Source organism: Sus scrofa, chromosome Y, assembly GCF_054392235.1.
Source record: "Sus scrofa isolate SSC_HxYL_T2T_F1_AM1 chromosome Y, Sscrofa_HxYL_maternal_Yorkshire_Landrace_v2.0, whole genome shotgun sequence".
NCBI lineage: Eukaryota > Metazoa > Chordata > Mammalia > Artiodactyla > Suidae > Sus > Sus scrofa.
The window spans coordinates 10,739,794-10,765,351 of NC_139402.1; the positions used below are offsets into that span (position 1 = coordinate 10,739,794).

At 38.5% G+C, this 25,558-nt stretch overlaps 1 protein-coding gene and 1 pseudogene across 1 annotated transcript in view; one reads left to right on the top strand and one right to left on the bottom strand.

The window, feature by feature from the left end:
• Positions 1 to 25,558, bottom strand: part of LOC102162178 (ubiquitin carboxyl-terminal hydrolase 9Y) — a 112,475-nt gene that overhangs the window by 53,202 nt on the left and 33,715 nt on the right. Inside the window, exons 2-3 of the mRNA XM_085009007.1 lie at positions 6,930 to 7,079; positions 5,685 to 5,805 (exon numbers count right to left, since the gene is read on the bottom strand). Coding sequence (XP_084865133.1) covers positions 5,685 to 5,805; positions 6,930 to 7,043 — 235 coding nt within the window. The 5' untranslated portion in view covers positions 7,044 to 7,079. The remainder of the gene's footprint in view (positions 1 to 5,684; positions 5,806 to 6,929; positions 7,080 to 25,558) is intronic.
• Positions 3,514 to 3,809, top strand: LOC146394361 (large ribosomal subunit protein eL37-like; annotated as a pseudogene).

Below are 25,558 nucleotides of genomic sequence, written 5' to 3' on the forward strand. Positions count from 1 at the left end.
GTTAAAGGACTTACTTTCAACTACAATCCTTCTATGGAAGGAAATCTCCATGTCACACAAAGATAGCAACATGTCTACGACCACTGCAAGATTTGTTTGATGATGCAAAGAAAAAGAAGGAACACCTTCCTATATCAACGTTTCTAACTAAATCAAATGCAGATGTGAAATCTCAACTTTCTATAAAGACTTTTAGCCTCAATTACTACCAATCCTGACATTAGTATTATTGATGTCCTCCAAGTGTCAAAGTCTGCAATTGGAACCCAGTTTTTCCAACACAGATGATCCTTTTGATATACCAACAGAAGGTTCAAGTTATCCTGGTATTTCACAATTTAGCCATAGTACCATATACTTCATTGCTTCATGACATCTGCACTATATGCACTATATAGCAACCACCATCATAACCACTGTCACCACAAAAAGGTTAACACAGAAAACCAAGATTTTGGTAAATGTTAACACTGCGTGTGTGGTTTTTCTGCGAGAGGGTGGGGAAGAACGAATTTATTATTGTCTCTACTAATCACAAATAAATTTTAGATATTATTTTACTTTTTTATACATTTATCTACTTTACTCATATTTTCAAAGCATCACTTTTGGCTTTTACGATCCTCTTTGTAGAATATTTGTTTTCTATTTCATTAAATGTTTCCATATTTTTATTATTAATTTCCTCCTATTTTCTTTCTTTTTTTTTTTTTTTTTTGGTCTTTTTATGGCTGAACCCACAGAATATGGAGGCTAGGGGTCAAATCAGAGCTGTAGCTGCTAGCCTACACAACAGCCACGGCCACAAAGGATCTGAGCCATGTCTGCAACCTACACCACAGCTCACAGCAACACCGGATCCTTGAGCAAAGTCAAGGATCAAAGCCGCATCCTCATGTATACTAGTTGGGTTCATTACCACTGAGCCACAATGGGAACTCCCTAGACGTATTTTTTAATTAATAGATAACTAAGTTTTCTATATGCACTTGTGTTCAAAATATTCTACTTATTCAATTACTTTTCTTTCAAGTTGTTAAAAGAAAGCAATCTAAGGGTTGAAAGAAAGATTATGTTCCTGTTAGTGTGTACCATGTAGGAGCTGACACTCTGCAATGAACAATAACAGACTTTTCTATAATTATTCACTAAACAATACAGAATAAGAACAATTTATAGACCATTTACATTGCATTATGTATAAAAAGTAAGGGAGAGATGATTTAAAGTAAATGAACAGAGTCCTGTGAAGGACCTGGCATTATCAACTGCTGTGGCTTGGGTTTTCTGTGGCGTGGGTGTGATTCCTGGCCCAGGAACTTCTACATGTTCCTGGGTTCCTGGGTGTGGCCAAAAAATAAAATAACAAAAACCGTAAAGCAAACAAATAAAAGTAAACAACAGGACGTGCATAGGTTATGTGTGAATAAACACACCCTTTTATATAAGGTACTTGGATATAATGCTATTCTTGGAAAGAATCAAGAGAAATCAAGAGAATGTAACGTCAAGCAATATATATTTCCCATTGCTGTCAAAGTTAAAACAAAAGGTAAGAAACCTATCTCTATATAAATTTACAGCAAACATGTTTTCCAAACTCAAACCTCAGTTCCCATAGCACTTTCCAAACTTTGATATAAGTATAAAGTAAATCTCCTATAGGAAAATGTAGCTAACTGTGCAACTGAAGAGCTTCATACCATGCCAAAAAAATCCCATGTGATTAAACTACAATGTAATGACACGCTAAAAATCAAATATTAAGAGAAGAATTAATTAAATTTTATAAATGCCTTTTAATTCTTACAATGCTCAGCGTTCCCACTGTGGCTCAGCTATCACGAACCCAACTAGTTCGTCAACCCAACTAATGCATGAGGATCCCTGCCCTTGCTCAGTGGGTTAAGGATCTGGCACTGCCGTGAGCTGTGGTGTAGGTCGCAGACACAGCTCAGATACGGCTTTGTTGTCGCTATAGTGTAGGCTGGCAACTGCAGCTCCGATTCAACCCTAACCTGGTAACTTCCATATGCTATGAGTAAGGCCCTAAAAAGACAAAAAAAATTTGTTACAATGCTCACATAATAACTACCAGTTATTATTCATAAAAACCATCTCAAAGACAAAATAAAAATTTAGGTTTTAGAGATAAGCAAGAACAAAATGAATACTTAACAACTGAGTTTTTAATTTGGAAGAGAAACTTTGAATCCTAACAAAAGAAAATGTTGTCACTCCCTAAAAAAATTCTGTAATTCTCAGTAGTAGGTCACTTTCATAAAAACTGTACTATATGATTATTTTTTATAGCTTGAACTTTGCTATTAAAAACTTTTGCATAAATTTGTTTTCCTTCTCATTATATAAGTGCCTGCATGATAGCTTTGATTTTGTGTCTCTTGGCTCACAAAGCTTAATATATTTACTATTTAGTATTTAACAGAAACCGTTTTCTACTCTCTTTGCTAAAGAATGTTCTGGAATTACTAGTGAATCTTGAGTGGGTCAGTCAATTAAATATTAGAACTACGTCAGTGTAGGAGTTCCCATTGTGGCCCAGGGTTAAAGACCTGACATAGTGTCAATGAAGGCGTGGGTTCAATCCCTGGCCTCTCTCAGTGGGTTAAGGATCTGGCATTGCCGGGAGCTGTGGTGTAGGTCAAGAATGTGGCTTGGATCTGGTGTGGCTGTGACTGGCGTAGGCCTGAAGCTTCAGCCTCTGATTCAGGCAATAGCCTGGGAACTTCCATAGGCTCAGGTGTGGCTATGAAAAAAGAAAAAAAAAAAAAAAAAAAGAAGAAGAAAAAGAAAAAGAAAAAGAAAAAGTCAGTGTACACTTTATAGTTTAGCTATTTAGTCTGCAGTAATAGTTTAGCTATTCAGTCTGGGGACTGATGGGTTGACCAGCCCAAATACTCCCAAATGGTTAAAGAAAGAAATAGTACTTTGGGGAGTTCCCATTGTGGCGCAGCAGAAACAAGCTGGGCTAGTATCCATGAGGACAGGAGTTTGATCCCTGGCCTTGCTCAGTGGGTCAGGGATCTGGGATTGCCGTGAGCTGTGGTGTAGGTGGCAGAGGCGGCTCAGATCCAGAGTTGCTCTGGCTGTTGTGCAGGCTGGTAGCTACAGCTCCGATTTGGTGCTTAGCCTGGAACTTCCACATACTGCAGCAGTGGCCTTAAAAAGAAAGAAAAAGTACTTTGTAATGTATGCCCTAATTTTCTGTCATTTTGTGGTGTCCCTTTTATAATAATACATGCACTGTTTTGCAGAACATGGGGTTTAGGGGACCACAGATATCCTTTTATAGTAGAAGTAACATAAAATGTTCACATAATTAAAACAAACTATATGAAGTCACAAGAAAAAAGAAATGGTGGAAGTACTACATCAAGCCAAAAAAGCCAATGACGGGTATATCCACACGATTTTCAAAAAAATTCAAATAGTGTAAGAGAGGCAAAATGATAACTAAAATGGATGTACTTTGGTTTCAGCAGTGGAGGGGATATGACGAAGGGAATGTCATCATTTGGAAAGCGTAGGGAATAAGATGCACACATTGTACCAACCATGTGGCTCTGAAGTCCTACCATTTCCAGAAGCTGACCTGTGGCAAATGTGGCTACCCTGCCAAGTGAAAGAGAAAGTATAACTGGAGTTCAAAATCCAAAAGACCAAATACCACTGGTATTGGTCAAAAGAGGCACCTAAAAATTGTATATCATAGATTCAGACATGGATTTGGTGATGGAGCGACACCTAAACCCAAGCGGGCAGCTAGTGCAGCATCCAGTTCATCTTAACAATTTCAGCAAAGTCATGCAATAAATGTTCAGGTTTTAAAAACTTAAAAATAAATTAAAACTAAATAAATAAAAACAAGCACACTCTGATGCATAAAAAGTTTTCAAAAGCGCAAATTAAAAAATGAGAAAAGTCTCAGCAAAAAATGTTCAAATCCCTCACATCTGAAACAATTAACTGATTGACAAGGTCCAACAAGTAGCAACCACCAAATAAAACAAAACAAAATAAAAATTCACCGAAAAGTAACTCTTAAAATTTTTGGAGTTCCCGTCGTGGCTCAGTGGTTAACTAATCCGACTAGGAACCATGAGGTTGCGGGTTTGATCCCTGGCCTTGCTCAGTTGCTTAAGGATCCAGCATTGCAGTGAGCTGTGGTGTAGGTCGCAGACGAGGCTCGGATCCCCCGTTGCTGTGGCTCTGGTATAGGACGGCAGCTACAGCTCCGATGAGGACCTTAGCCAGGGAACCCCCATATGCTGAGGGAGCAGCCCAAGAAATGGCAAAAAAGACAAAAAAAAATTTAAAATTCAAGGTTAAAAAAAAAAAAAAGCTTCTCCATAGAAAAAAATTAACACAAATGGCTTTAGTCTCCCCAACAGTCAACACTGTTCTGAAACTATAATGGAATAAACTTTCATTCTGGGGTATGTGTGTGTGTGTGTGTATGTGTGGAATAAACTTTCATTCTTGGGGGTGTGTGGGGGGGGTGGGTGTGTGTGTGTGTGTAGGGTGGGGGAGTAAACTTTCATTCTTGGGTGTGTGTGTGTGTGTGTGTGTGTGGAATAAACTTTCATCCTTGGTGTGTGTGTGTGTGTGTGTGTGTGTGTTCATGCCTGTACTCCCCGAATAGAGCAGTTCCCAGGTGAGGGGTCGAATCAGAGCTACAGCTGCTGGGTTACACCACAGCCACAGCAATGTGGGATCCCAGCTGCATCTGTGAGCTGCACGACAGCTCATGGCAATGCCAGATCTTTAACCTACTAAGCGAAGCCAGGGATTGAACATGCATCTACATGGATATTAGTCAGATTGTTTCCACTGAGCCACAATGGGAACTCCCAAACTTTCCTTCTTTTAACTCTATGCTTAAAATAAAAACTTTACCTGTAAAACAAACAAACAAAAATTTACTGCAAGTGAGAGTTCAGATGTATTCAGAAAAATAATCCCTTCCTTTTTGGGAGGATATTCTTCAGGAAAATCTACGCACACTGAAAATTGTTTTAAAAAATTATTGAAGGGAATGTGGAAGATTTAGCAATAAAGAGCACAAAAAGTAAAGCCAATAAAAGGGGAAGATTTAAAAAACTAGCATAAACAGCTATAAGTGACCTAGAGGATTACAATATTTTCATATACAGTTTTTATGCTAATGACATTTTATTAAGCCAAATAATTTAAATTTAGTCTTGAAAAAAGGAACTAATAAAGATTTGAGCAAAAATTCTGAGATGATCAAAAAGAACGTGAGAGTAAGAAATATATCTTCATCAATAATATCTAAACTCAGCAGGAAAATAATGCAGAATATTATTTCAAGATAAACTGGTATAGGGAGTAATGAAAGATGAAAATGCTCATTTCCTTGGAAACAAAAACGGAGGGTGAGGATGGGTAAAATAACACTGTTTTTCATTATAGCCTTGAAGAATTCTTAATTTCTAAATTGTGTGCATTAGTTAATTAAAAATATTTCTTACATTACATGCTCCTAAACATTCTTTAATCATCCATGGAAAATTTCTCATCAGCAAAGATAGTATGGATGACATACACAATTGATATTGTATGCTATACTACAATACTATATACCATGCATTGTCGGTATTAGGGACAGGGTGGCGAAGGGAGTGGGGAAGTATTTTTCTTACCTATTGGCATGAGTTTCATAAGTATTCTTGCTCCATCTCTAAGAGGTGGCATATTCAGATTGCTACCTAAATCTGCAACTTGCCAAAGGAAAGAGATATACCTGGGATGTTGTGACATTATCTGGAATATAGAATACAAAAATTATATACCTAAAAATTACGTCAAAATTTCTGTTATTCGAAATTAACCCATATACTTTTCCTAAATAAGTTTTTAATTTATCAATCCCATCTTTTGTAGAGGCCACTTTTTCTACCTGAAATGACCTGCCTTCTCTATCTTTTCACTTTTACAAATCCATCCACTGATCCTTCACAATACAAACTCATTCATTTCTTACGCCTCCTAAGCTACAAGCTACTCTAATTTCTTTGTGATAGCTGTTCTGTTTTGAACACCATGGATTTCATACAGCACTCAAATAAATGCTCTTTATGGAGTTCCCATCATGGCTCATTGGAAATCAATCTGACTAGCATCCATGAGGACACAGGTTCGGTCCCTGGCCTTGTTCAGTGGATTAAGGATCCAGTGTTGTTGTAAGCTGCTGTGTAGGTCGCAGGTGCAGCTTGGATCTGGCATTGCTGTGGCTGTGGTGTAAGTTAGAGGCTACAGCTATGATTCGAACCCTAGCCTGAGAACTTCCGTATGCTGTGGGTGAGGCCCTAAAAAAAAGAAAAACCAACTAAGAAAAGTGCTGTTTATACGAAAGACACTTCACTCTTCAGGGGTAACTTGCTGATTAAATTCCTAATCCAGCTGTTCCAGCAACTCAAATTCTTCTCATGCTGAAGTGGCTGGTGTTATCCCAGCTATGATTCGTAAGGGGGAGGAACAGAGAAAGAGTAAGCAAGGTAAAAGCTGTTGTTTCTTTAAATATGAGAAACATTACTAAGAACTCAAGAAAGAAAGCATACTGTACGTTTCTTTAATGACCATTCCAATGGAAAGACTAACATTTTCTGGAAATATATTTTTTAGTAGCAGTATAGTTCAATTATAATAAAATAATTCTATGCCAGTATATTTCAATATCTACAAAAAGTTTTATTTTAAACTCCAACAACTAAGAAAATTTAAACTCTAACAACTAAGACATCAAGAATTTAATAGTTAACTGTGTATTTATTTGAAATTTGCCCAATCTATGGAACTTGTAAAATTTCTTATGAACAGAACCAATCTACACATTGCTCTTTACCGCCAAAAAAGAGCATGATGCCTTACACAGAGTATCTACTCACCACTCCAGGCAAACAGCGTTCCACTTCTGGATTAGGACCGTCACTATAGCGATGACAAATATTTCCAGGAGATCCAGTTGAGGAATCGGAAGAACTATCAGGGCTGGAAGGCATATTGGAACTTACTTGTGTAAGTTTGGCTGTAATTACCTGAAAATGGCAGGATATATTAATAGCAAGAACAATGGAAAATACTTTCACAAAATATAGAAACTAGATATAACAAAAGCCTAAAAAATATTTCATGCTTTAACTTTACAGATACAATTAAAAAGTTCTAAAGCAGATAACCACTTAGCAGTTTACCTCTTCTGCTATACCGGTATCAAGATCTTATCTGGAAGAAAATGATCAAGATGGCAGAGGTGCTTGCCTTCTCCTACAAACACATTAAAAAAAAACCTCAAAAAACCCTACACATAGAATGATTCACACAGAAAATCTACTGAACACAGGCAGAAGACCTTAAACCTTCAAAAAGGGCAAGAAACCCTCCTCATAACTGGGTAGAACAAAAGAAAAAAAGAGAGAGAGAGAAAAGGAATCAGGATGGGACTAGCATTCCTGAGAGGAAGTTGTGAAAGAGGAAAGGAACCCACACTCTGAGAAGTCACCTAACAGATGCGGAGATCAGCCAAGATGGAGAGACCTCAAAGTCGTGGAGAAAAACACAGCAGCTGAATTGAGAAGGGCAAAGTCGAGGGAGAGCCACATAGACCATCAGCATCACTGCCCCCAGACCCCACAGTCTGAGACAACTGGGCAGGGGCTGGGCAGTGAGACTCAGGCTCCAGAGGACAGTTCCAGAGAAGATGAGGGTTGGGTGTGTGGAGACAGGCTGAGGGGCCAGGGAGCAGTGTGCCAAGGGCTGGGGAGCAGGACCCAGGGGAGGCGGTCTGGGCCCAAAGAAGAAGCAAGGCACCATTGTTGGGGGGGGGGGTGAGGGGAGGAGGGGTGGAAGCCCCAGCGGAATCTCTTTCCCTGCGCACTCGAGGACTCTCAATCTTTCCATGTGCGTGTGTGGACTCTCAGAGGATGCAGTCTCTGGCACAGACAACAGGTAGTGAGTGAGGCTTCACTTATGCAGGCTGTGGATAACAGGATACCTCTTGTGTGGACTACAGGTGGCTGGGCTAAGGGCAATGGGGGCCTAAGCACAGTGTGGCTTCTCTTGCATGATCTACAGGCTGCAAGGGGAAACCATCTCAGCCATCTCAGACACCAGAAGTGGGGTGGCCCTCCACCAGTAGGGATCTGGGAACCTGTGGCGCCAATCACCTCAAATGACAGCAAACAAGAGCGCCCTATAACTAAGTACCACCTGTTGTGGCTCTCATTCCCCTGGGAAGGCACACAGCTTGCCTCTGCCACCGCCAAATGCTCAGAGTGCCACCTACACCTGGCTGATCACTCTCACTTCCTAGGGCCCTGCAACACCTTCCCAGAGGTCCTTGCCACTGTCAAGGTCCCAGCCTGTGACACCTTCCCAGAGGTCCTTGCCACTGTTAAGGTCCCAGCAATCAGGCACTGGCTACTAGACCTGCTCATTGATGCCATCTCCCTTGAAGCCCCCATAGCAGCCTAAAAATAAGCAGCGAGTGTTCACAGAATACCCAGGAGTGTTCACACACATAAGTTGCCCTCTGAGACTATAATAGTTGCTTTCCCTAAACTCAAAGAATAAGAAAAATATAAGCAAAATGAAGAAGCTCAGGAACAATTCCCAGTTAAAAGAACAGGAGAGTTCACCTGAAGGAGCAAACAACTGAAAAAGACTTCCGCAGTCTTAACAGACACAGAGTTCAGAAAGGAGATAGTGAAAATATCGAAGAAGTTCAGAGCAAATATGAAGGAATTAAGACTAGATATGAACAGCAATCAGATCACTTCAGAAAGGAACTAGAAAATATATGGAGGAGCCAAGAAAAATTAGAAAATCCATTTTCAGAGATGCGACTGAGTTAAAGGCACCAAAGAGCAGAAGGAATAATGCAGAGGAATGAACAGTGACTTGGAAGAGAATAATGGAAAGGACCTGATCAGGACAGCAGACAGAAAATCAAGTGAAAAAACACGAAAGCAATATAAGATCTGTGGATCTAAAGCAGACCAATCTATATACTATAGGGATGCCAGAAGGAGAAGAAAAAGAAACGGGGATTGAAAATATATTTGAAGAAATTATGGCTGAACATTTTCCAAATCTAAAGGAAACAGATATCAAGATACAGGAAGCAAAGAAGACCCCAAACAAGCCCACACCAAAACATATTATGACAAAAATGGCAAAAGTTAGAGAGAGTATTCTAAAGGCAGCAAGAGAAAAACAGAGCTCATTATAAGGGAAGCCCCATAAGGCTATCAGCTGATTTGTTTACGGAAACACTACAGGCTAGAAGAGAGTGGCAAAATATAAGTTCTAAAGAGGAAAAATATGAAGCGTAGACTCTACCCAGCTAGAATATCATCTAGAATATCATTTAAGCTATAAGGAGAAATAATGAATTTCTCCAACAAACAAAAACAAAGAGTACAGCAATACTAAATCCATTCTAAAAGAAATACTGAAAGGGTTCCTCTAAAAAAAAAAAAAGAAGAAGAAGAAGAAACAGGATGGAGGAAATCATGACTGAAAAGCAGTCATTTAAATAAGCCAGTTGACAGATCTAAGAGGAGAAAAAAAAAAAAAAAAAAAAAAAAACAGGAACCCCCCCCCCATATTGCAAAAGCAACAACAAACACAAGGAACAGCAAAAGGACAAACATGAAGATGTTAAAAAAGGACTTCAAAATCATAAAATGTGGGGAAGAAAAGTAAGAAAATCTTTACTTTTTTTTTTTAAATAATGCATTTCAGCCTATATGACTATGAGGCTAAAGCAGTAATCAGATTTTTTATTGATTTTTTCTATTGTTTTTTGAACCTCTATTTTATTGATTTTCTCTCTGATCTTTACAATTTTCCTCTTCTGCTAACTTTAGGTTTTGTGGTTTTGTTTGTTTTTGTTTTGTTTTTTCCTTTTCTAGTTCTTTTAGGAGGTGTATTAAATTGTCTGAGATGTTTCTTCTTTTCTGAGGAAGGCATATTCTGATGTGAACTTCAGAATATGCCTTATACAGGAAGGGGTTAACATACTTGAAAAACAGTGCAAGCACAAATCAAAGGGGTTGATACAGGAAGGGGTTAACCTACTTGAAATACAGTGCAACCACAAATCACAACCAAACACTACATCCACAACAACTAAAAAGAAGAGGACACGAGCAAAAAATAAAAAGAACCCATCCAACAAGCAAAACAAAGGAACAAAGGAGAAACAAAAATCCACTGGAAAACAAGGTTTAAAATGGCAATAAATACATATTTATCCATAATTACCTTAAATGTCAATGGACAGAAAGCTCCAATCAAAAGACATAGAGTGGCAGGTTGGATAAAAAAACAAGTGTCTACATATGCTGTCTCCAAGAGACTCTCCTTAGGGCAAATAACCAAACAAATTGAAAGTGAGGAAAAAGATATTTCATGAAAATGGAGCAGACAGGAAATCAGGAGTTCCAATAGTCACAGCAGACAAAAGAGACTTTAAAACAAAGGCCATAAAGAAACACAAAGGACACTATTTAATGATAAAAGGATCCATCCAAGAAGAGGATATTGCAATCATCCATGTACATGCACCTAATATAGGAGTACCCAGATACACACAACAAATAAAACAGACAGAGAAGGAGAAATTGATGGGAATACAATATATTAGGAGACTCTCACACTCCCCTCACATCAGTGGACAGAGCCTCTAGAAAGAAAATCAATACGGCAACAGAGATCCTAAAGCACACAATAGAGAAGTGAGACTTAACTGTTACTTTCACAACATTACATCCCCCCCAAATCAGAATACACATTCTTTTCAAATGCACATGGAACATTCTCAAGGATTGATCACATACTGGGGCACAAAGCTAACCTGGACAAATTTATCTTTTTTTTTTTTTTTTTTTTTTTTTGTCTTTTTGCTGTTTCTTGGGCCACTCCTGCGGCACATGGAGGTTCCCGGGCTAGGGGTCCAATCGGAGCTGTAGCCACCGGCCTACGCCAGAGCCACAGCAATGCGGGATCCGAGCCGCGTCTGCAACCTACACCACAGCTCACGGCAACGCCGGATCGTGAACCCACTGAGCAAGGGCAGGGACCGAACCCGCAACCTCATGGTTCCTAGTCGGATTCGTTAACCACTGCGCCACGACGGGAACTCCACCTCGACAAATTTAAAAGTGTACAAATTATTTCAATTATCTTCTCTGACCACAATGGCATGAAACTAGAAATCAACCACAGGAAAAGAAATGAATTAAAAACTGACAAGGATACTAAAAAAACATGCTGTTAAAAAACCAGTGGGTCAATGAGGAAATCAAAAGGGAAATTAAAAAAATACCTCAAGACAAATTTTAAAGAAAACAATCACTCAAAATCTATGAGATGCCACAAAAGCAGTGCTTACAGGAAAATTCACCTCAGAATATGCCTTCCTCAGAAAAGAAGAAACATCTCAGACAATTTAACCCACCTCCTAAAAGAATTAGAAAAGGAAAAAACAAATCAAAAACAAACAAAACCACAAAACCTAAAGTTAGCAGAAGGAGGAAAATTGTAAAGGTCAGAGAGAAAATCAATAAAATAGAGGTTCAAAAAACAATAGGCAAAAAATCAATAAAACCAAGAGCTGGTTCTTTCAAAGGTTAGCAAAACAGACAAATTTCTGACCAGACTCACCAAGAGGAGAGAAAGAACTCAAATAAACAAAATAAGAAATGAAAAAGGAGAAATCTCAATGGATACTGCAGAAACACAGAAAAAATTTTAGAAAATATTCTGAGCAATTATATGCCAACAAATTTGAAAACCTAGAGGAAACGGACAACTTTCTAATTGGACATACAGCCCACCAATACTGAATCAACACATAACAGATCAACTGAAAAGACAGATCACTAGAAATGAAACTGAGTATGTAATAAAAACACTTCCTACAAACAAAAGTTCAGCCCAGATGGCTTCACAGGCCAATTCTACCAAACATACAAAGAGAAATGCATACCCCTTCTTCCTAAACTTTTCCAAAAGGGTGAAGAAGGAACACTCCAAAAGACATTCTGTGAAGCCACCATCACCCTAAAACCAAAACCTGATAAAGACATACACCAACAAACCAAAATTAGAGGCCAATATCTTTGATGAATATAGACACAAAAATTCTCAACAAAATCTTAGCCAACTGAATCCAACAACATATAAAAAAGATCACACACCACAACCAAGTGGGATTCTTCCCAGGTTCAGAAGAATGGTTCAACATACACAAATCAATCAACCTCATACACCACATTAACAAAAGAAAAGCCAAAAACCACATGATCATCTCAATAAATGCAGAAAGAGCATCTGACAAAGTCCAACATCCATTCACGATAAAAACTCTAACCAAAGTGGGTATAGAGGGAACATACCTTAACATAACAAAAACCATTTACAACAAACCCACAGCCAATATAATGCTCAATGGAGAAAAGCTGAAAGCCTTGCCACTAAAATCTCAAACAAGGCAAGGATGCCCACTCTCACCACTTTTATTCAGCATAGCATCAGAAATACTAGTCACAAACAAAAGAAATGAAAGAATCCAATTCAAAGAAGAGATAAAATTGTCACTGTATGCAGATGACACGATACTATGTATAGAAAACCCTAATGATTTCACACAAAAACTGTTCCACCTGATCAATGAAATCAGCAAAGTAGCAGGTTACAAGATTAACATTCAGAAATCAGTTGCATTTCTATGTACCTACAATGAAATATTAGAAGAAGAATATAAATATACAATACCTTTTAAAATCATACCCCCCAAAATTAAATACTTGGGAGTAAACCTGAGTAAGGACATGAAAAACTTATATGCTGAGAATGATAAAACTTTAATCAAGGACATTAAAGAGAATTCAAAGAAATGGAAAGACAATCCATGCTCCTGGGTTGGAAAAATTAATATCCCAAAAATGACCATTCTGCCCAGAGCAATCTACCGATTCAATGCAATCCCTATTAAATTACCCATGACATTTTTCACAGAACCGGAACAAACAATCCAACAATGTATACGGAACCATAAAAAATCCAGAACTGACAAAGCAATCCTGGGGGTGGGGGTGGGGGTGGGGGTGGGGGGGAACAAACAGGAGGCATAACTCTCCCAGACCTCAGAAAATATTGCAAAGCTACAGTAATCAAGGCAGTGTGGTACTGGCACAAAAATGACATACGCACCAATAGAAAAGAACAGAGAATCCAGAAATAAACTCAGACACCTACGGTCAAATAATCTTTGACAAAGGAGGCAAGAATATAAAATGGGAAAATGACAGTCTTTTTAGCAAGTGGTACTGGGAAAATGGGACAGCCACACGAAAATCAGTGGAACTGGAACACACCCTCACATCATGCACAAAAATGCACTCAAATTGCCTTAAAGACTTAAACATAAGTCAGGATACCATCAAAGTCCTAGAAGAGAGCATAGGCAAAACATTCTCTGACTCCAACCTCACAAATATTTTCTCAGGTCAGTCTCCCAAGTCAATATAAATAAAAGAAAAATAAACAATCAGACCTAATTAAACTGAGAAATTTTTTCACTGCAAAGGAAACAATCAAAAAACAAGACAAAACAAAACAGAAAGACAACTTACAAAATAGGAGAAATTACTGTCAAATGATGTAGCTGCAAAAGTTTTATTATCTCAAATATGCAAACAATTTATACAACTCAACAGCAAAAAAGCCAACACCCCCAAATTGGGCAAAAGACCTGAATAGACATTTCTCCAAAGAAAATATACAGACGGCCAAAAAGCACATGAAAAAATGCTCAATATCACGGATTATTAGAGAAATGCCAAGCAAAACTTCTCTGAGGTACCACCTCACACCTGTCAGAATGGCCATCATTAATAAATCCACAAATAACAAATGCTGGAGAGGGTATGGAGAAAAGGGAACCCTCCTGTACTGTTGGTGGGAATGTAAGTTCTTACAAACACTAGGGAAAACAGTAGGGAGGTACTTTCAAAACTGTACACAGAACTGCCATAGGACCCAGCAATCCACTCTTGGGCATGTATCTGGGTGAAACTTTCCGTAAAAAAGATACATGCACCCATGTGTTCATTGTAGCACTCTTTATCATAACCAATACATGGAAACAACTTAAATGTCCATCTACAGATGATTAGGTTAGGAAGATGTGAAATATATACACAATGGGATACTAGTCAGCCGTAAAAGGAATGAAATAATGCCATTTGCAGCAACATGGATGGAACTAAAGACTCTCATACTGAGTGAAGTAAGTCAGAATGAGAAAGACAAATACAATATGATATCATTTACATCTGGAGTTTAACGTACAGCATGAATGAATCTTTCCAAAAAGAGAAAATCATGGACTTTGAGAACAGACTTGTGGTTGCTAAGTGTGAAGGGGAGGGAGCGGGATGGACTGGGAATCTGGGGTTAATAGATGCAAACTATTGCCTTTGGAATGATAAGTAACAAGATCCTGCTGTGTAGTGCTGGGAACTATAGCTAGTCACTTATGATGGAGCATGCTCTGTGAGAGAAAGAATATATATGTGTTTGTGTGACTGGCAGAAAATTGACAGAACACTGTATATGAGCTATGATGGAAAAAATAAAAATCATTAAAAAATAAAAAATATAAATTGAGATAAAAATAAAAAATTGAAAAGGGTAAGATTAAACTTTTAGAAAAATAAATCTAAGAAAGCAAATGGTGAAATGCAGAAAATAAAGACGGCTGTATTCTTTCCCTACTCTATCAACTGCTTTGCATTGTAATGTATAACACAATACAAATTTTTTTTTTTTTTTGTCTTTTGTTGTTGTTGTTGCTATTTCTTGGGCCGCTCCCTGCGGCATATGGAGGTTCCCAGGCTAGGGGTTGAATCGGAGCTGTAGCCACTGGCCTACGCCAGAGCCACAGCAACGCGGGATCCAAGCCGCGTCTGAAACCTACACCACAGCTCACGGCAACGCCGGATCGTTAACCCACTGAGCAAGGGCAGGGATCGAACCCGCAACCTCATGGTTCCTAGTTGGCTTCGTTAACCACTGCGCCACGGCGGGAACTCCACAATACAAATTAAATATGACCCAGTGACATATTTAGTGACATAATAGTCATACCTAAAAAATATTTTAATATTTCCTGAGATTAAAAACAAAGGTTAAAAAAACCCCACACAGGTTTATCTTTTCAGGTGTTCTCCTTATTTTTGGTCTCACCAGTTTAACATCTTTCAACTGCAAAAATACCTTCCAACATTTAGAATGAAAAAGAATAACACAGATATCAGGTGGAGGCCATAAAGTTGTCATACCATTCCCAGGGCCCCCCATCCAAGAAAAAGACACCAAAATTTTGAGAGAATAAGTAAATTCATAAGGAAACTTAAGGCCCAAGAATGATGAGGTAGTGAACTCCTGAGTATTCTGTTTTGTAATTTGTAAATGTGGGTAGACAGGAATGTGGCTTTCTGCTTCTAAGTACCTGTAAGAATAGGTTTGTGTTATGTTTATCTATATATCATGTCTAATGGCAAAATATGGCAAAATCTATATAGCACAGACTTGGAAAAGAAGTTGGTAACTTAGAAATGCAAATAGGCACAGATAAAAATGCCCCTAAAAAACCTATTTCTTCATCAAAAATGTCAAAAAAGGGGTGTCTTATGAAGACAGAAAACATTTAGATCATAAACATTAGAAGTTAGCCAAAGACAACACAAAACCATGGTGCTCTCTCAGCCAGGCCCCCAAAGGCTGAGTGGAAGCTTAGACTCCTCCTGCACCAGGCAGTAACCCACAGTTATAGCAATAATGGAGAAGGGTAAGTAGAGACTTGGGGTTTCAACCCTGCCTTGTGATAAGGCACATCTCCCTTCCTAGCAAAGAAGGTACCAGTAATGCCTACTAGGGAGCAATCAGCCTGCACACTCATCAGAAATGAGGAGCACTCTCTCCTTGAGAATCAAAGGAAGCTAAGGACAAAATGTGGAATTCTGTTTCTACTGGGTGGTACACCTGTTCCCCTTGCTGAAGTGGTATATGATCACCAGGTATTATAGGAAAAAAAGTCATAATATGCTTGAGATTCTCACTATATTATACCCTAAAAGTTCAAGTTTCAAATGAAAATCACTTGAAGAAATGAAGTGTTGGGGACCACTAAACTGCTGAACTCTGCAGAAAGCAAACCTGGTATGTGCAAAAGCATGAGAAGCCAAGGAATGTTTGCGGTGGCAAAAGCCGGATAAGCATATCTGCCAACACAGAGTGCAGGGTCTCCTGTCAAAATAAAATAAGGGGCTTATACATTAGTTATGTTGTTCTTTTTTTTTTTTCTTTTTGTCTTTTTTGCTATTTCTTTGGGCCGCTCCTGCGGCATATGGAGGTTTCGATTCGCAGGGGTCGAATCGGAGCTGTAGCCACCGACCTACACCAGAGCCACAGCAACGTGGGATCCGAGCCGCACCTGCAACCTACACCACAGCTCACGGCAATGCCGGATCATTAACCCACTGAGCAAAGGTAGGCATCAAACCCGCAACCTCATGGTTCCAAGTCAGATTCATTAACCAAGTTATGTTGTTCTTTAGGCAGCTGAACTATTTCCTAGATGTATACACCTGTGACTTTTATTGCTAGTAGTCTCCCTAAATCTCACTAAGAGATAGCTTTGACACTCCCTATGCCTGCTTTTGCTCACAAACCTAAACACATTATTTTCCCTAATAAAAGATCTTGTAGGCTAAAGCATAGGGGCCTTTGTTCAGAGAAACAGAGTGCCTCCTGGTCCCCCACTTTTAAAATGTAAAAGTGACTTCTGTGTTTTATATGCCCTGCCATCCTTCTTTCAGGATCTCACATTGACTTGCAGCACAGAATCAGCAGAGTGGCACCCAAAGTGGGGCTGGAAGAGAAGGTCTGTCACAAGCAGAAAAAAGAAAAGGTTTGCCATGAGGAGAGAAAAAAGCAAAGTTTTCCATGAGCAGGAGAAACTGAAACTACATATGGTGAAGACTAGCCTTGCACTCAACAGAGTCACGACTGTAAGTTGGTAAGTAGAAACTGTAAACCAGGATAACAATGGGGCAGAATCAGTCACAAGAAACTAAACATTATATTCAATTGCTTAAATGCATGTTGAAAAAGTCTAGATTTTGCATAACAGGGTCAAAGAGAGGAATTATTAGAAGTTGATTAAATTTAACCCTTGGTTAACAGGCAAGGATATTATGGACAAAGAATTTGGGGATTGTATAGCAGAAAATATAAAGCATATACATCAGTCTGGGGCCTTGCTTTCTGTTTCTGTTTTTTTTCACGTGGGGACTAATAAGTCGTGTTTGGAACCCATGTTTGGAACATAAAGAAAGGCCCATATCGTCTGTTTCCCCTCCCCCTCAGACTAATCCCTTTCTTGATGAGAATTTAAATAAAACTCTAGCTCCAAATCAATCAGCTCTAAAATCTGCCAGTTTAGAAGATGGAAACTTTCTACCATGCCGTATAACTGTTGTCACTGATCCTTAAGTCCCAACACAAAATATGCATACACACATCCCTTTTGATTTTGAAGCTCCTAAGCCTCTTCATGATGGTATGGTTCAGAATGTAGTTGCAGCTCCCTTTACTATGAGCATGGTAGAAAGCATGCGGACACTCCATCTTCCCCCATGGGATTGGCATATGAGAGCCAAAGCCACCCTAGATGATGGAGATTATTTAATTTGGAGGTCTATTCTGTTGGACGTCTGTCAGGAACAAGCTGGTTTAAGTCAAAGAAATAATGTTCACATTTTTTTGAAATGTTGGTAGGGACAGGGCCCATTCTTGACCTGGAAAATCAATCCTTGGGCATAGGAACAGCTGTGTGTAGGAGTCCAATGGGCATGGATGACACTTCCTGATTGGGAAACACCCAAGCATCGATTGTACAATATCTTCAAGGCCCTACAGAACCTTATCCACAATTTGTGGACCACCTAACTCCAACAGAATGGTGCCAGGTGGCACATTTTCAAGCAGTTGATATATATATATATATATATTTTGTCTTTTTGCCATTTCTTGAGCTGCTCCCGCAGCACATGGAGGTTCCCAGGCTAGGGGTCTAATCGGAGCTGTAGCTGCTGGCCCACACCACAGCCACAGCAACGCGGGATCCAAGCTGCGTGTGTGACCTATACCACAGCTTATGGCAACGCCAATCCTTAACCCACCGACCCAGGCCAGGGATCGAACCCACAACCTCATGGTTCCTGGTCGGATTCGTTAACCACTGAGCCACGATGGGAAGTCCAAGCAGCTGATATTTTGAGGAATCGATTGGCATATAAAAATGGAAATCAAGACTGTAAAATGGCAATGGACTCTAAAACTTTCAAGGGGCATCTCTGATTTTATTAAGGTGTGTCAAGATGTAGGGAGTACAGGTCATACTCAAACAATGCTTGCTACAGCATTAAAAGAAACACAATTTGAATCGAGTCTCTCTTGTAACTGACAGGTTTTACACAGAAGGACCTTATTCATGGCTAAAACTTCAAAATGAGAAATATGAAGTCTCTGCTTTGCTTGTTTGTATGTGTCTTTTTGTGTGTTGCTCGTGTATGGCATTGCCAAAATTAATTTATAAAAGAGCTCTACTTAACTGGCTTAAAAGAAAGTAAGCAGTTACATAAGTTCTCAAAATACATAAGGTAAATCAATTTTTGGTTCACATGAACTGGACAATATTCAGTGTTTGATATTCAATAATAGTAAAGTTTGTTGATGTAACTAATATAGACACGTCTTTAGAATCATCAACATTTGGTAGGTACAAGATGTTATTGTACTTAGGTTTAATAAAACTCAAATGAGATATTGAGACTTTAGTTGCTAATTAAAAACCAAACTCATTTACGACTTAATCATTGTTTGGTGCCATCCTGAGATGTTCTGGAAAAGAGAGTCCATTGTTGCTCCAAAAAAGTAGGAGGTGTGTTTTCAGTAAAGAAAGAAGGATGAATGGAATTACATTTTTATTAAGGGAAAAGAAAGTCTGTCTTATGTCTTGTTTTCTTAAATGGAAAAAATTGGACAAAATAATATGGATACAGAAAATGATAGAAGGTTTGTGGGAAGTGAACAATGAGAAAGAAATTTTATACATGGTCAGGACTAAGTTTAAAATTTCAGTAAACTAATTTTAAAAGTAAACTAATGTAAAACTTGAATTTGAATTTAGTCTATGTTAAAAAAAGGTTTTCTTAAAATATTGCATTTAATACCAGATTATATGAATTTTTTGCCTTTAATTTGTATTTGCTTTTAAAATCCTTTGTTACTTTGGTTATATAAATAACTAATATTAAAGAATAATCTATGATTCTATCTGACTAGATATTTAAAAAATTTCTTTCATATATATATATATATATAGTGTGTGTGTGTGTTTACAAACTTGCTAAACATAAATTACATCACAAACTTTATCAAATAAAAAATATGGCACAAAAAATTAATCCCTCATTGACAGACTTTTGCCATCCTGATGCCGTTGTAACATGTTAACAGTCTGCTTCTAAATCAGAGAAGTTTGGATAAGTAAACAGTAGCTGTAAATTCCAGTCAGGGCTATGGGAAATCCAAGATATTTGCTTGGTTCATCCCAGCTCCCTGACAATCCCAATAATAATAAAAAATAAAGGTTAAAAATGTGTTTTCCATTTTGGATATATTTCCTACTATCTGAATTTGGCTATGACTGGTAAAAAAAATGTAATTTAAAAACAATTTTTTAAACTTATGTTCTAGTTTTATGAATTGAGACAAATTAGTAAAAAAACTTTATTCTAGACCTCAATGCCATAATGGACTGCTTGTGCTAGTAAGGCTTTTGCTGAATTTTGTCACGTTTGGGGAATTTTACATGTCACTGACATCCCTTATAATCCCCAAAGACAAGTAATAGTAGAAAATGCACATCATAAATTGAAACTCCAACTTAAAAAAGCAAAAGGGGGGAAGAAGAAGTCTCCTCCACCCTCACAAGATTATTGAGAGAAGTTTGCTTACTTTAAAATTTTTCATGTGCAGTGATCAAGGAATAGTGCCCATAGAACAGCATTATGGCCAGCATATTCCTGGTACCTCCCCATTAGTATACTGGAAATCACCTGAAGAAAACGTATGGGAAGGTCCTGATGCTTTAATAACTTGGGGTAGAGGTTATGCTTGTGGTTTCCCATAAATTTTGGCTGCAGCTTTCCAGATTCCTGTAAGATGTACAAAAAGTGACATGAAGGAAGGCCACCTGTCACATGACTTCTGACTTATGACACTAGGATCCAACAAAGCAAGGATGATACCAGCAACCATCTGAGGATGACAACAAGAACCCAAGATACCAAGCCAATAACCTGGGTCCAAGTGAAGGAGACACTTAACATGGCAGAAGAATCCCTGTGTCAGGGAAAGCTACCTATGAATCCTGAAAATCGACACACTGCCACCGTTACTGTCATCACCCTTGCAGTAACTGGGGCTAATGGGGAACAATATAGGACAGTCATTCCTAGACCTTCATTATTGAGAGCTATGAGAGGGGAGGATAAACCTCCGTTAGTATACGTAATGATATGCAGTTCCTCTCACATCCAAAAATGTCTACTTTACCAGATATGCATTTAGAGGGTGCCCCGTGTAATTACACAGGACACATGGTACCCAAGCCTTTTTGTCTTAGCCATAATGCTACAATTTTGCCTTGGAGTGTGCCTACGCATAATCAGGTCTGGTTGATAGAAACTCCAAAAGGAACAAGGCGAAAAGTCCCTAGGTTGTTGCTATCAATGCTAAGGATTTGCAAAGGAATATAGTCACTAGATGATACATATGCTAAGACGTCTGAAAAGATTGCTAAACAAGCCCTTTCCTGGATACAGGGAGAAACAGAATGGGATGATTGCATGGTGAATACACCTTGAGTTTTTGTTTTCTGTTTTTCCTATTCAAAACAATAGGGCAATAAATTGGGGACCTAACAGAGAATTTGGATCTGCTAATAATAAAATTCTTAGGCTGAGAAAATGGAAAGGGGAACCAATTCACTTGCAGACAATTCTAACTTGCAAATACATTGGCCCACTTTGGGATTTACTGGCTCAAAACTAAAAATTGGAAAGGGACCACTGCAAAATACTCAATGGAAATTAGCTGCAGCCTCACAAAGAGTTTCCTTATGGGATGTAAATTATACTATGATAAACAAACGTAATCATCTGAATACCTTTGGATACCTCCCTTATTCATTCTATCTGGATTCAGACTGGTGTCTTTGGTTCTTATGTGCTTATGGTAGGAAAAGAGTTATAGGTCTCTTTTACTTCTAGTTCTCAGATATACCATAGACAATGCATGAATTGTTATTTACATCATGTGTTAACAAATAAAACAGGCAAGCATCTATTATGGTGATGTATCAACCTACTGCAATCTGGCTAAATGTACATCCTGCTGAACCTTGGGAACAAAACCCCACGTTACCTAATTTACACAATGTATTTCAGAAGATCTTCTACAGAGGGGAAAAGTGATTGGTTTGATTCTTGCAGCTGTATTTACTATTATTGGAATAATAACTGCATTAGCTACAGCTGCCACAGCCCTGTCTCAGGAGGTTCAAACCCATAATTTTGTAAATAATCTTGTTCAAATATTGTCACAATTGTGGCATGAGCAACCTTCCATAGACCTGGCATTCAGAGATGAATTGGATAATTTAAAAGATGCCAATTTTTGGATGGGTAAAGAATTGGAGAGTATGCACACACAAATGGAACTCCCTGTCATTATAATATAACTACTTACTGTATCACTCTTCTTAAATATAATAACAGCCTTTACCATTAGGAAACATTAAGGCTCATGTGTTTGGAGCGTGGGTTCAGAGAAATGGTACCCCAGATATTTTGGCTTTACAAAGGACATTCAACATTTTAGTTCTATACAACTAGACACTCTAAGGATCAGATTATTAAAGGTATTTTATCAAAATTCCAGGCTTTTGATTCTCAGACCTGGTTTCAATATCCAAACATTTCTTTTATTATTGTTCTAATTGACACTGCATTTCCATTTTTTCCTTTTTGTGCAGTCTGCAGAATGAGACTGACCCATAAAAACCAAATAAACACTCTGTGATCAAAATTAACTATGACTGTTCTTACACAACAACTAAATAAAAAAGGGGGTGGTGTTGGAGACCACTGAACTGCTGAACTCTGCAGAAAGCAAATGTGGTACATGCAAAAGCATGATAAGCCAAGGAATGTTTGTGATGGCAAAAGCCAGATAAGCATGTTTGCCTATGCAGAGTTCTAAAGTGCAGGTTCTCCTGTCAAAATAAAGCAAAGGGCTTATACATTAGTTATGCTGTTCTTTAGGGAGCTTCACTATATCCTAGATGTATACATCTGTGATTTTATTTCTAGTAGTCTCCCTAAATCTCACCAAGGGATAGCTTTGACACTCCCTATGCCTGCTTTTGGTCACTCTCCAAACATTAGATCATTTTCCCTAATAAACGTCTTGTGGGCTAGAGCGTATAGGCCTTTGTTCAGAGAAAGAGAGTGCCTCCTCATCCTCCACTTTTAAAATGTAACAGTCTTTTGTGTTTTATATGGCTCACCATCCCTCTTTCACGATCTCCTCTTGATATGCAGCAATTGTTGTTGTCTTTTGTCTTTTAGTTTCAGGCCCACATCTGAGGCATAGGGAAGTTTGCATGATAGGGGTCAAATCAGAGCTGTAGCTGCCAGGCTATGCCCCAGCCACAGTAAGTCCACACCCAGGCCTTGTCTGTGACTTGCACCACAGTTCAAGGCAATGCTGGATCCTTAACCCACTGAACAAGCCAGGCATCAAACCCACATTCCTATGGATGCTACTCAGGTTTGTTAACCACTGAGCCATGATGGGAACTCCATGTACCACATCCTCTCAATCCATTCATCTGTTGATGGACTTTTATTTGGTTTCCTAGTCTTGGCTATTGTGAATAGTGCTTAGGTGAACATGGGGGTGTATGCATGGTTTTCAAGGCCTGTTTGGTTGTCTGGATATTTGCCCCAGAGTGGGAACTATGGTAGGTAGTTCTCTATTAAGTTTTCTGAGGTACCTCCATTCTGGTTTCCATAGGGGTTGTACCAATTAACATTCCCACCAACAGTGAAGGAGGGTACCCTTTTCTCCACACCCTCTCTAGCCTTTGTTACTTGTTGACTTGCTAACGATGCCATTCTGACCAGGGTGAAATGGGACCTCATAGTAGTTTGATTTGCATTTCCCAAATAATAAATGATGTCAAAAATTTTTTTATGTTCCTGTTGACCATCTATCTTTGGAGAAATATCTATTCAACACTCCTGCCATTGTAAATTGTTTTTTCTATTGAGTTTTCCATGTTTGCGTATTTTGGAGATTAAGCCCTGCTTGGTTACATCATCTGCTGCCACTGTGTAGCTTGTCTTTTTTTTTTCTTTCTTTTTTTTTAATGATTTCCTTTGCTGTGCCAAAAGCTTATAAATTTGGTTTTTATTTTTATTTTTAAATGCCACAGATTTTTTTTTTTTTTTTTTTTTTGATTTCCATTGCTTTGGGAGACTGACCTAAGGAAACATTTGCATGGTTGATGTTTTGCCTGTGTTGTCTTCTAGGAGTTTTATGGTGACTTAAGCTACGTTTAAGTCTTTAAGCCATATTGAGTTTATTTTTGTGCTTGGTGTGAGGGTGTGTTCTAGTTTCATTGGTTTACATGCAGCTGTCCTGTTTCCTCAGCACCACTTGCTGAAGACCCTGTCTTTTTGCCAGATTCTTGCTTCCTTTGTTAAAGACGAACTGACCATACGTGTCTGGCTTTATTTCCATGGGTCCCTTCCATGCCAATTGTCTGTCTGTCTGTTTTGGTACCAGCACCACTCTGTCTTGAGGACTGTGGCTGTGTAATAGTGCCTGAAGTCTGGGAGAGTTCTGCCTCCGGCTTGGTTATGGTTCCTCAGAATTGCTTTGGTAATTCTGGGCCTTCAATGGCTCCATATCTATTTTTGGATTGTTTGTTCTTGTTCTGGGACAAATGTCATGGGAAATGGGATAGGGATTGCAACGATTCTGTAGATTACATGGGGTAGTATTAATGATGTTAATTTTGCCAGTCAAGTAGTAGAAAGTATCTTTACCTTTCTCTGAAATCTCTGTAAATCCCTGGGTGAATGTTTTATGGTTCTCAGCATACAAGTCTTTCCCCACCTCGGTCATGTTTATTGTTAGGTGTTTAAATTTAAATATTACTAGGTGATTTTAAATGATATTTTGTTTTTATATTCCTTTGCTAGTATTTCACTTTTCGTATACAGAATGTAACCAATTTCTGAATGTTAACCTGGTATTGTGCTACTTTGCCGAATTCATTGATCAGTCTGAGTGAGTGTTTGAGTGGAGTCCTTAGGATATTCTATATATTGTATCATGTCATCTGCAAACAGTGACAATTGGAATACTTCTCTTCCAGGTTGAATACATTTTCTTTCTTTTGTTTGTCTCATTGCTGTGGCTAGGACTTCCCCTATTACACTGACTGAAAGTGGTGAGTGGGCAGGCTCATCGGGTTCCAGATTTTAGTGTGAAGGCCTTCAGCTTTTCTGTGTTTGGCATTACATTGGCTGTGGTTTTGTCATAACTTTGTTTTATTATGTGAAGATATGTTCTCTCGATACCTGCTTTGGTAAAAGTTTTTTATCGTGAATGGATGTTGGACTTTGTCAAATGGTTTTTCTGCATCTACAGAGGTGATCATATGGTTTTTGGTTTTTCTTTCCTTAATGTGGTGTATGATGCTTTTTGATTTGTGTATTCTGCACCATACTTGTGGACTTGGGATGAGAATTCCATTTGGTCATGCTGTATGGTCTTTGTTTGTATGTTGCTGGATTTGGTTGGCTAAAATTTTGCTGTGAATTTTTGTGTCTATATTCACCAGATGTATTGGCCTATAATTTTCTTCTTTAGTGGTATCTTTTTCTAGGATTTTTTGTTAGGGGGATGGTGGCTTCACACAATGTCCTTGGGAGTGTTCCTTCTTCAATCTTTTGGAAAAAAATTAAGGTGGATGGGTCCAAGTTCTTCTTTGTATGTCAGTAGAATTTACCTGTGAAGCCATCTGGTCCTGGGCTTTTGTTTGTAGGGACCGTTCGTTTTCTGGTTTTGTTTTGTTTTTTGTACATTCAATTCCATTTCTATTGATCTGTCTGTTCAATTAACTTCTCTTGATTCAGTTTTGGTGGTCTGTATGTCTCTGGAAAGTTGTCCATTTCTTCTTGGCTTTCAAATTTGTTGGCATAGAAATGTTCCTATTATTCTCTCCCTGTCTTTTTTGTATTTCTGCAGTATCCACTGAGATTTTGCCAGTTGCATTTTTTCATTTTGTTTACTTCAGTTGTTT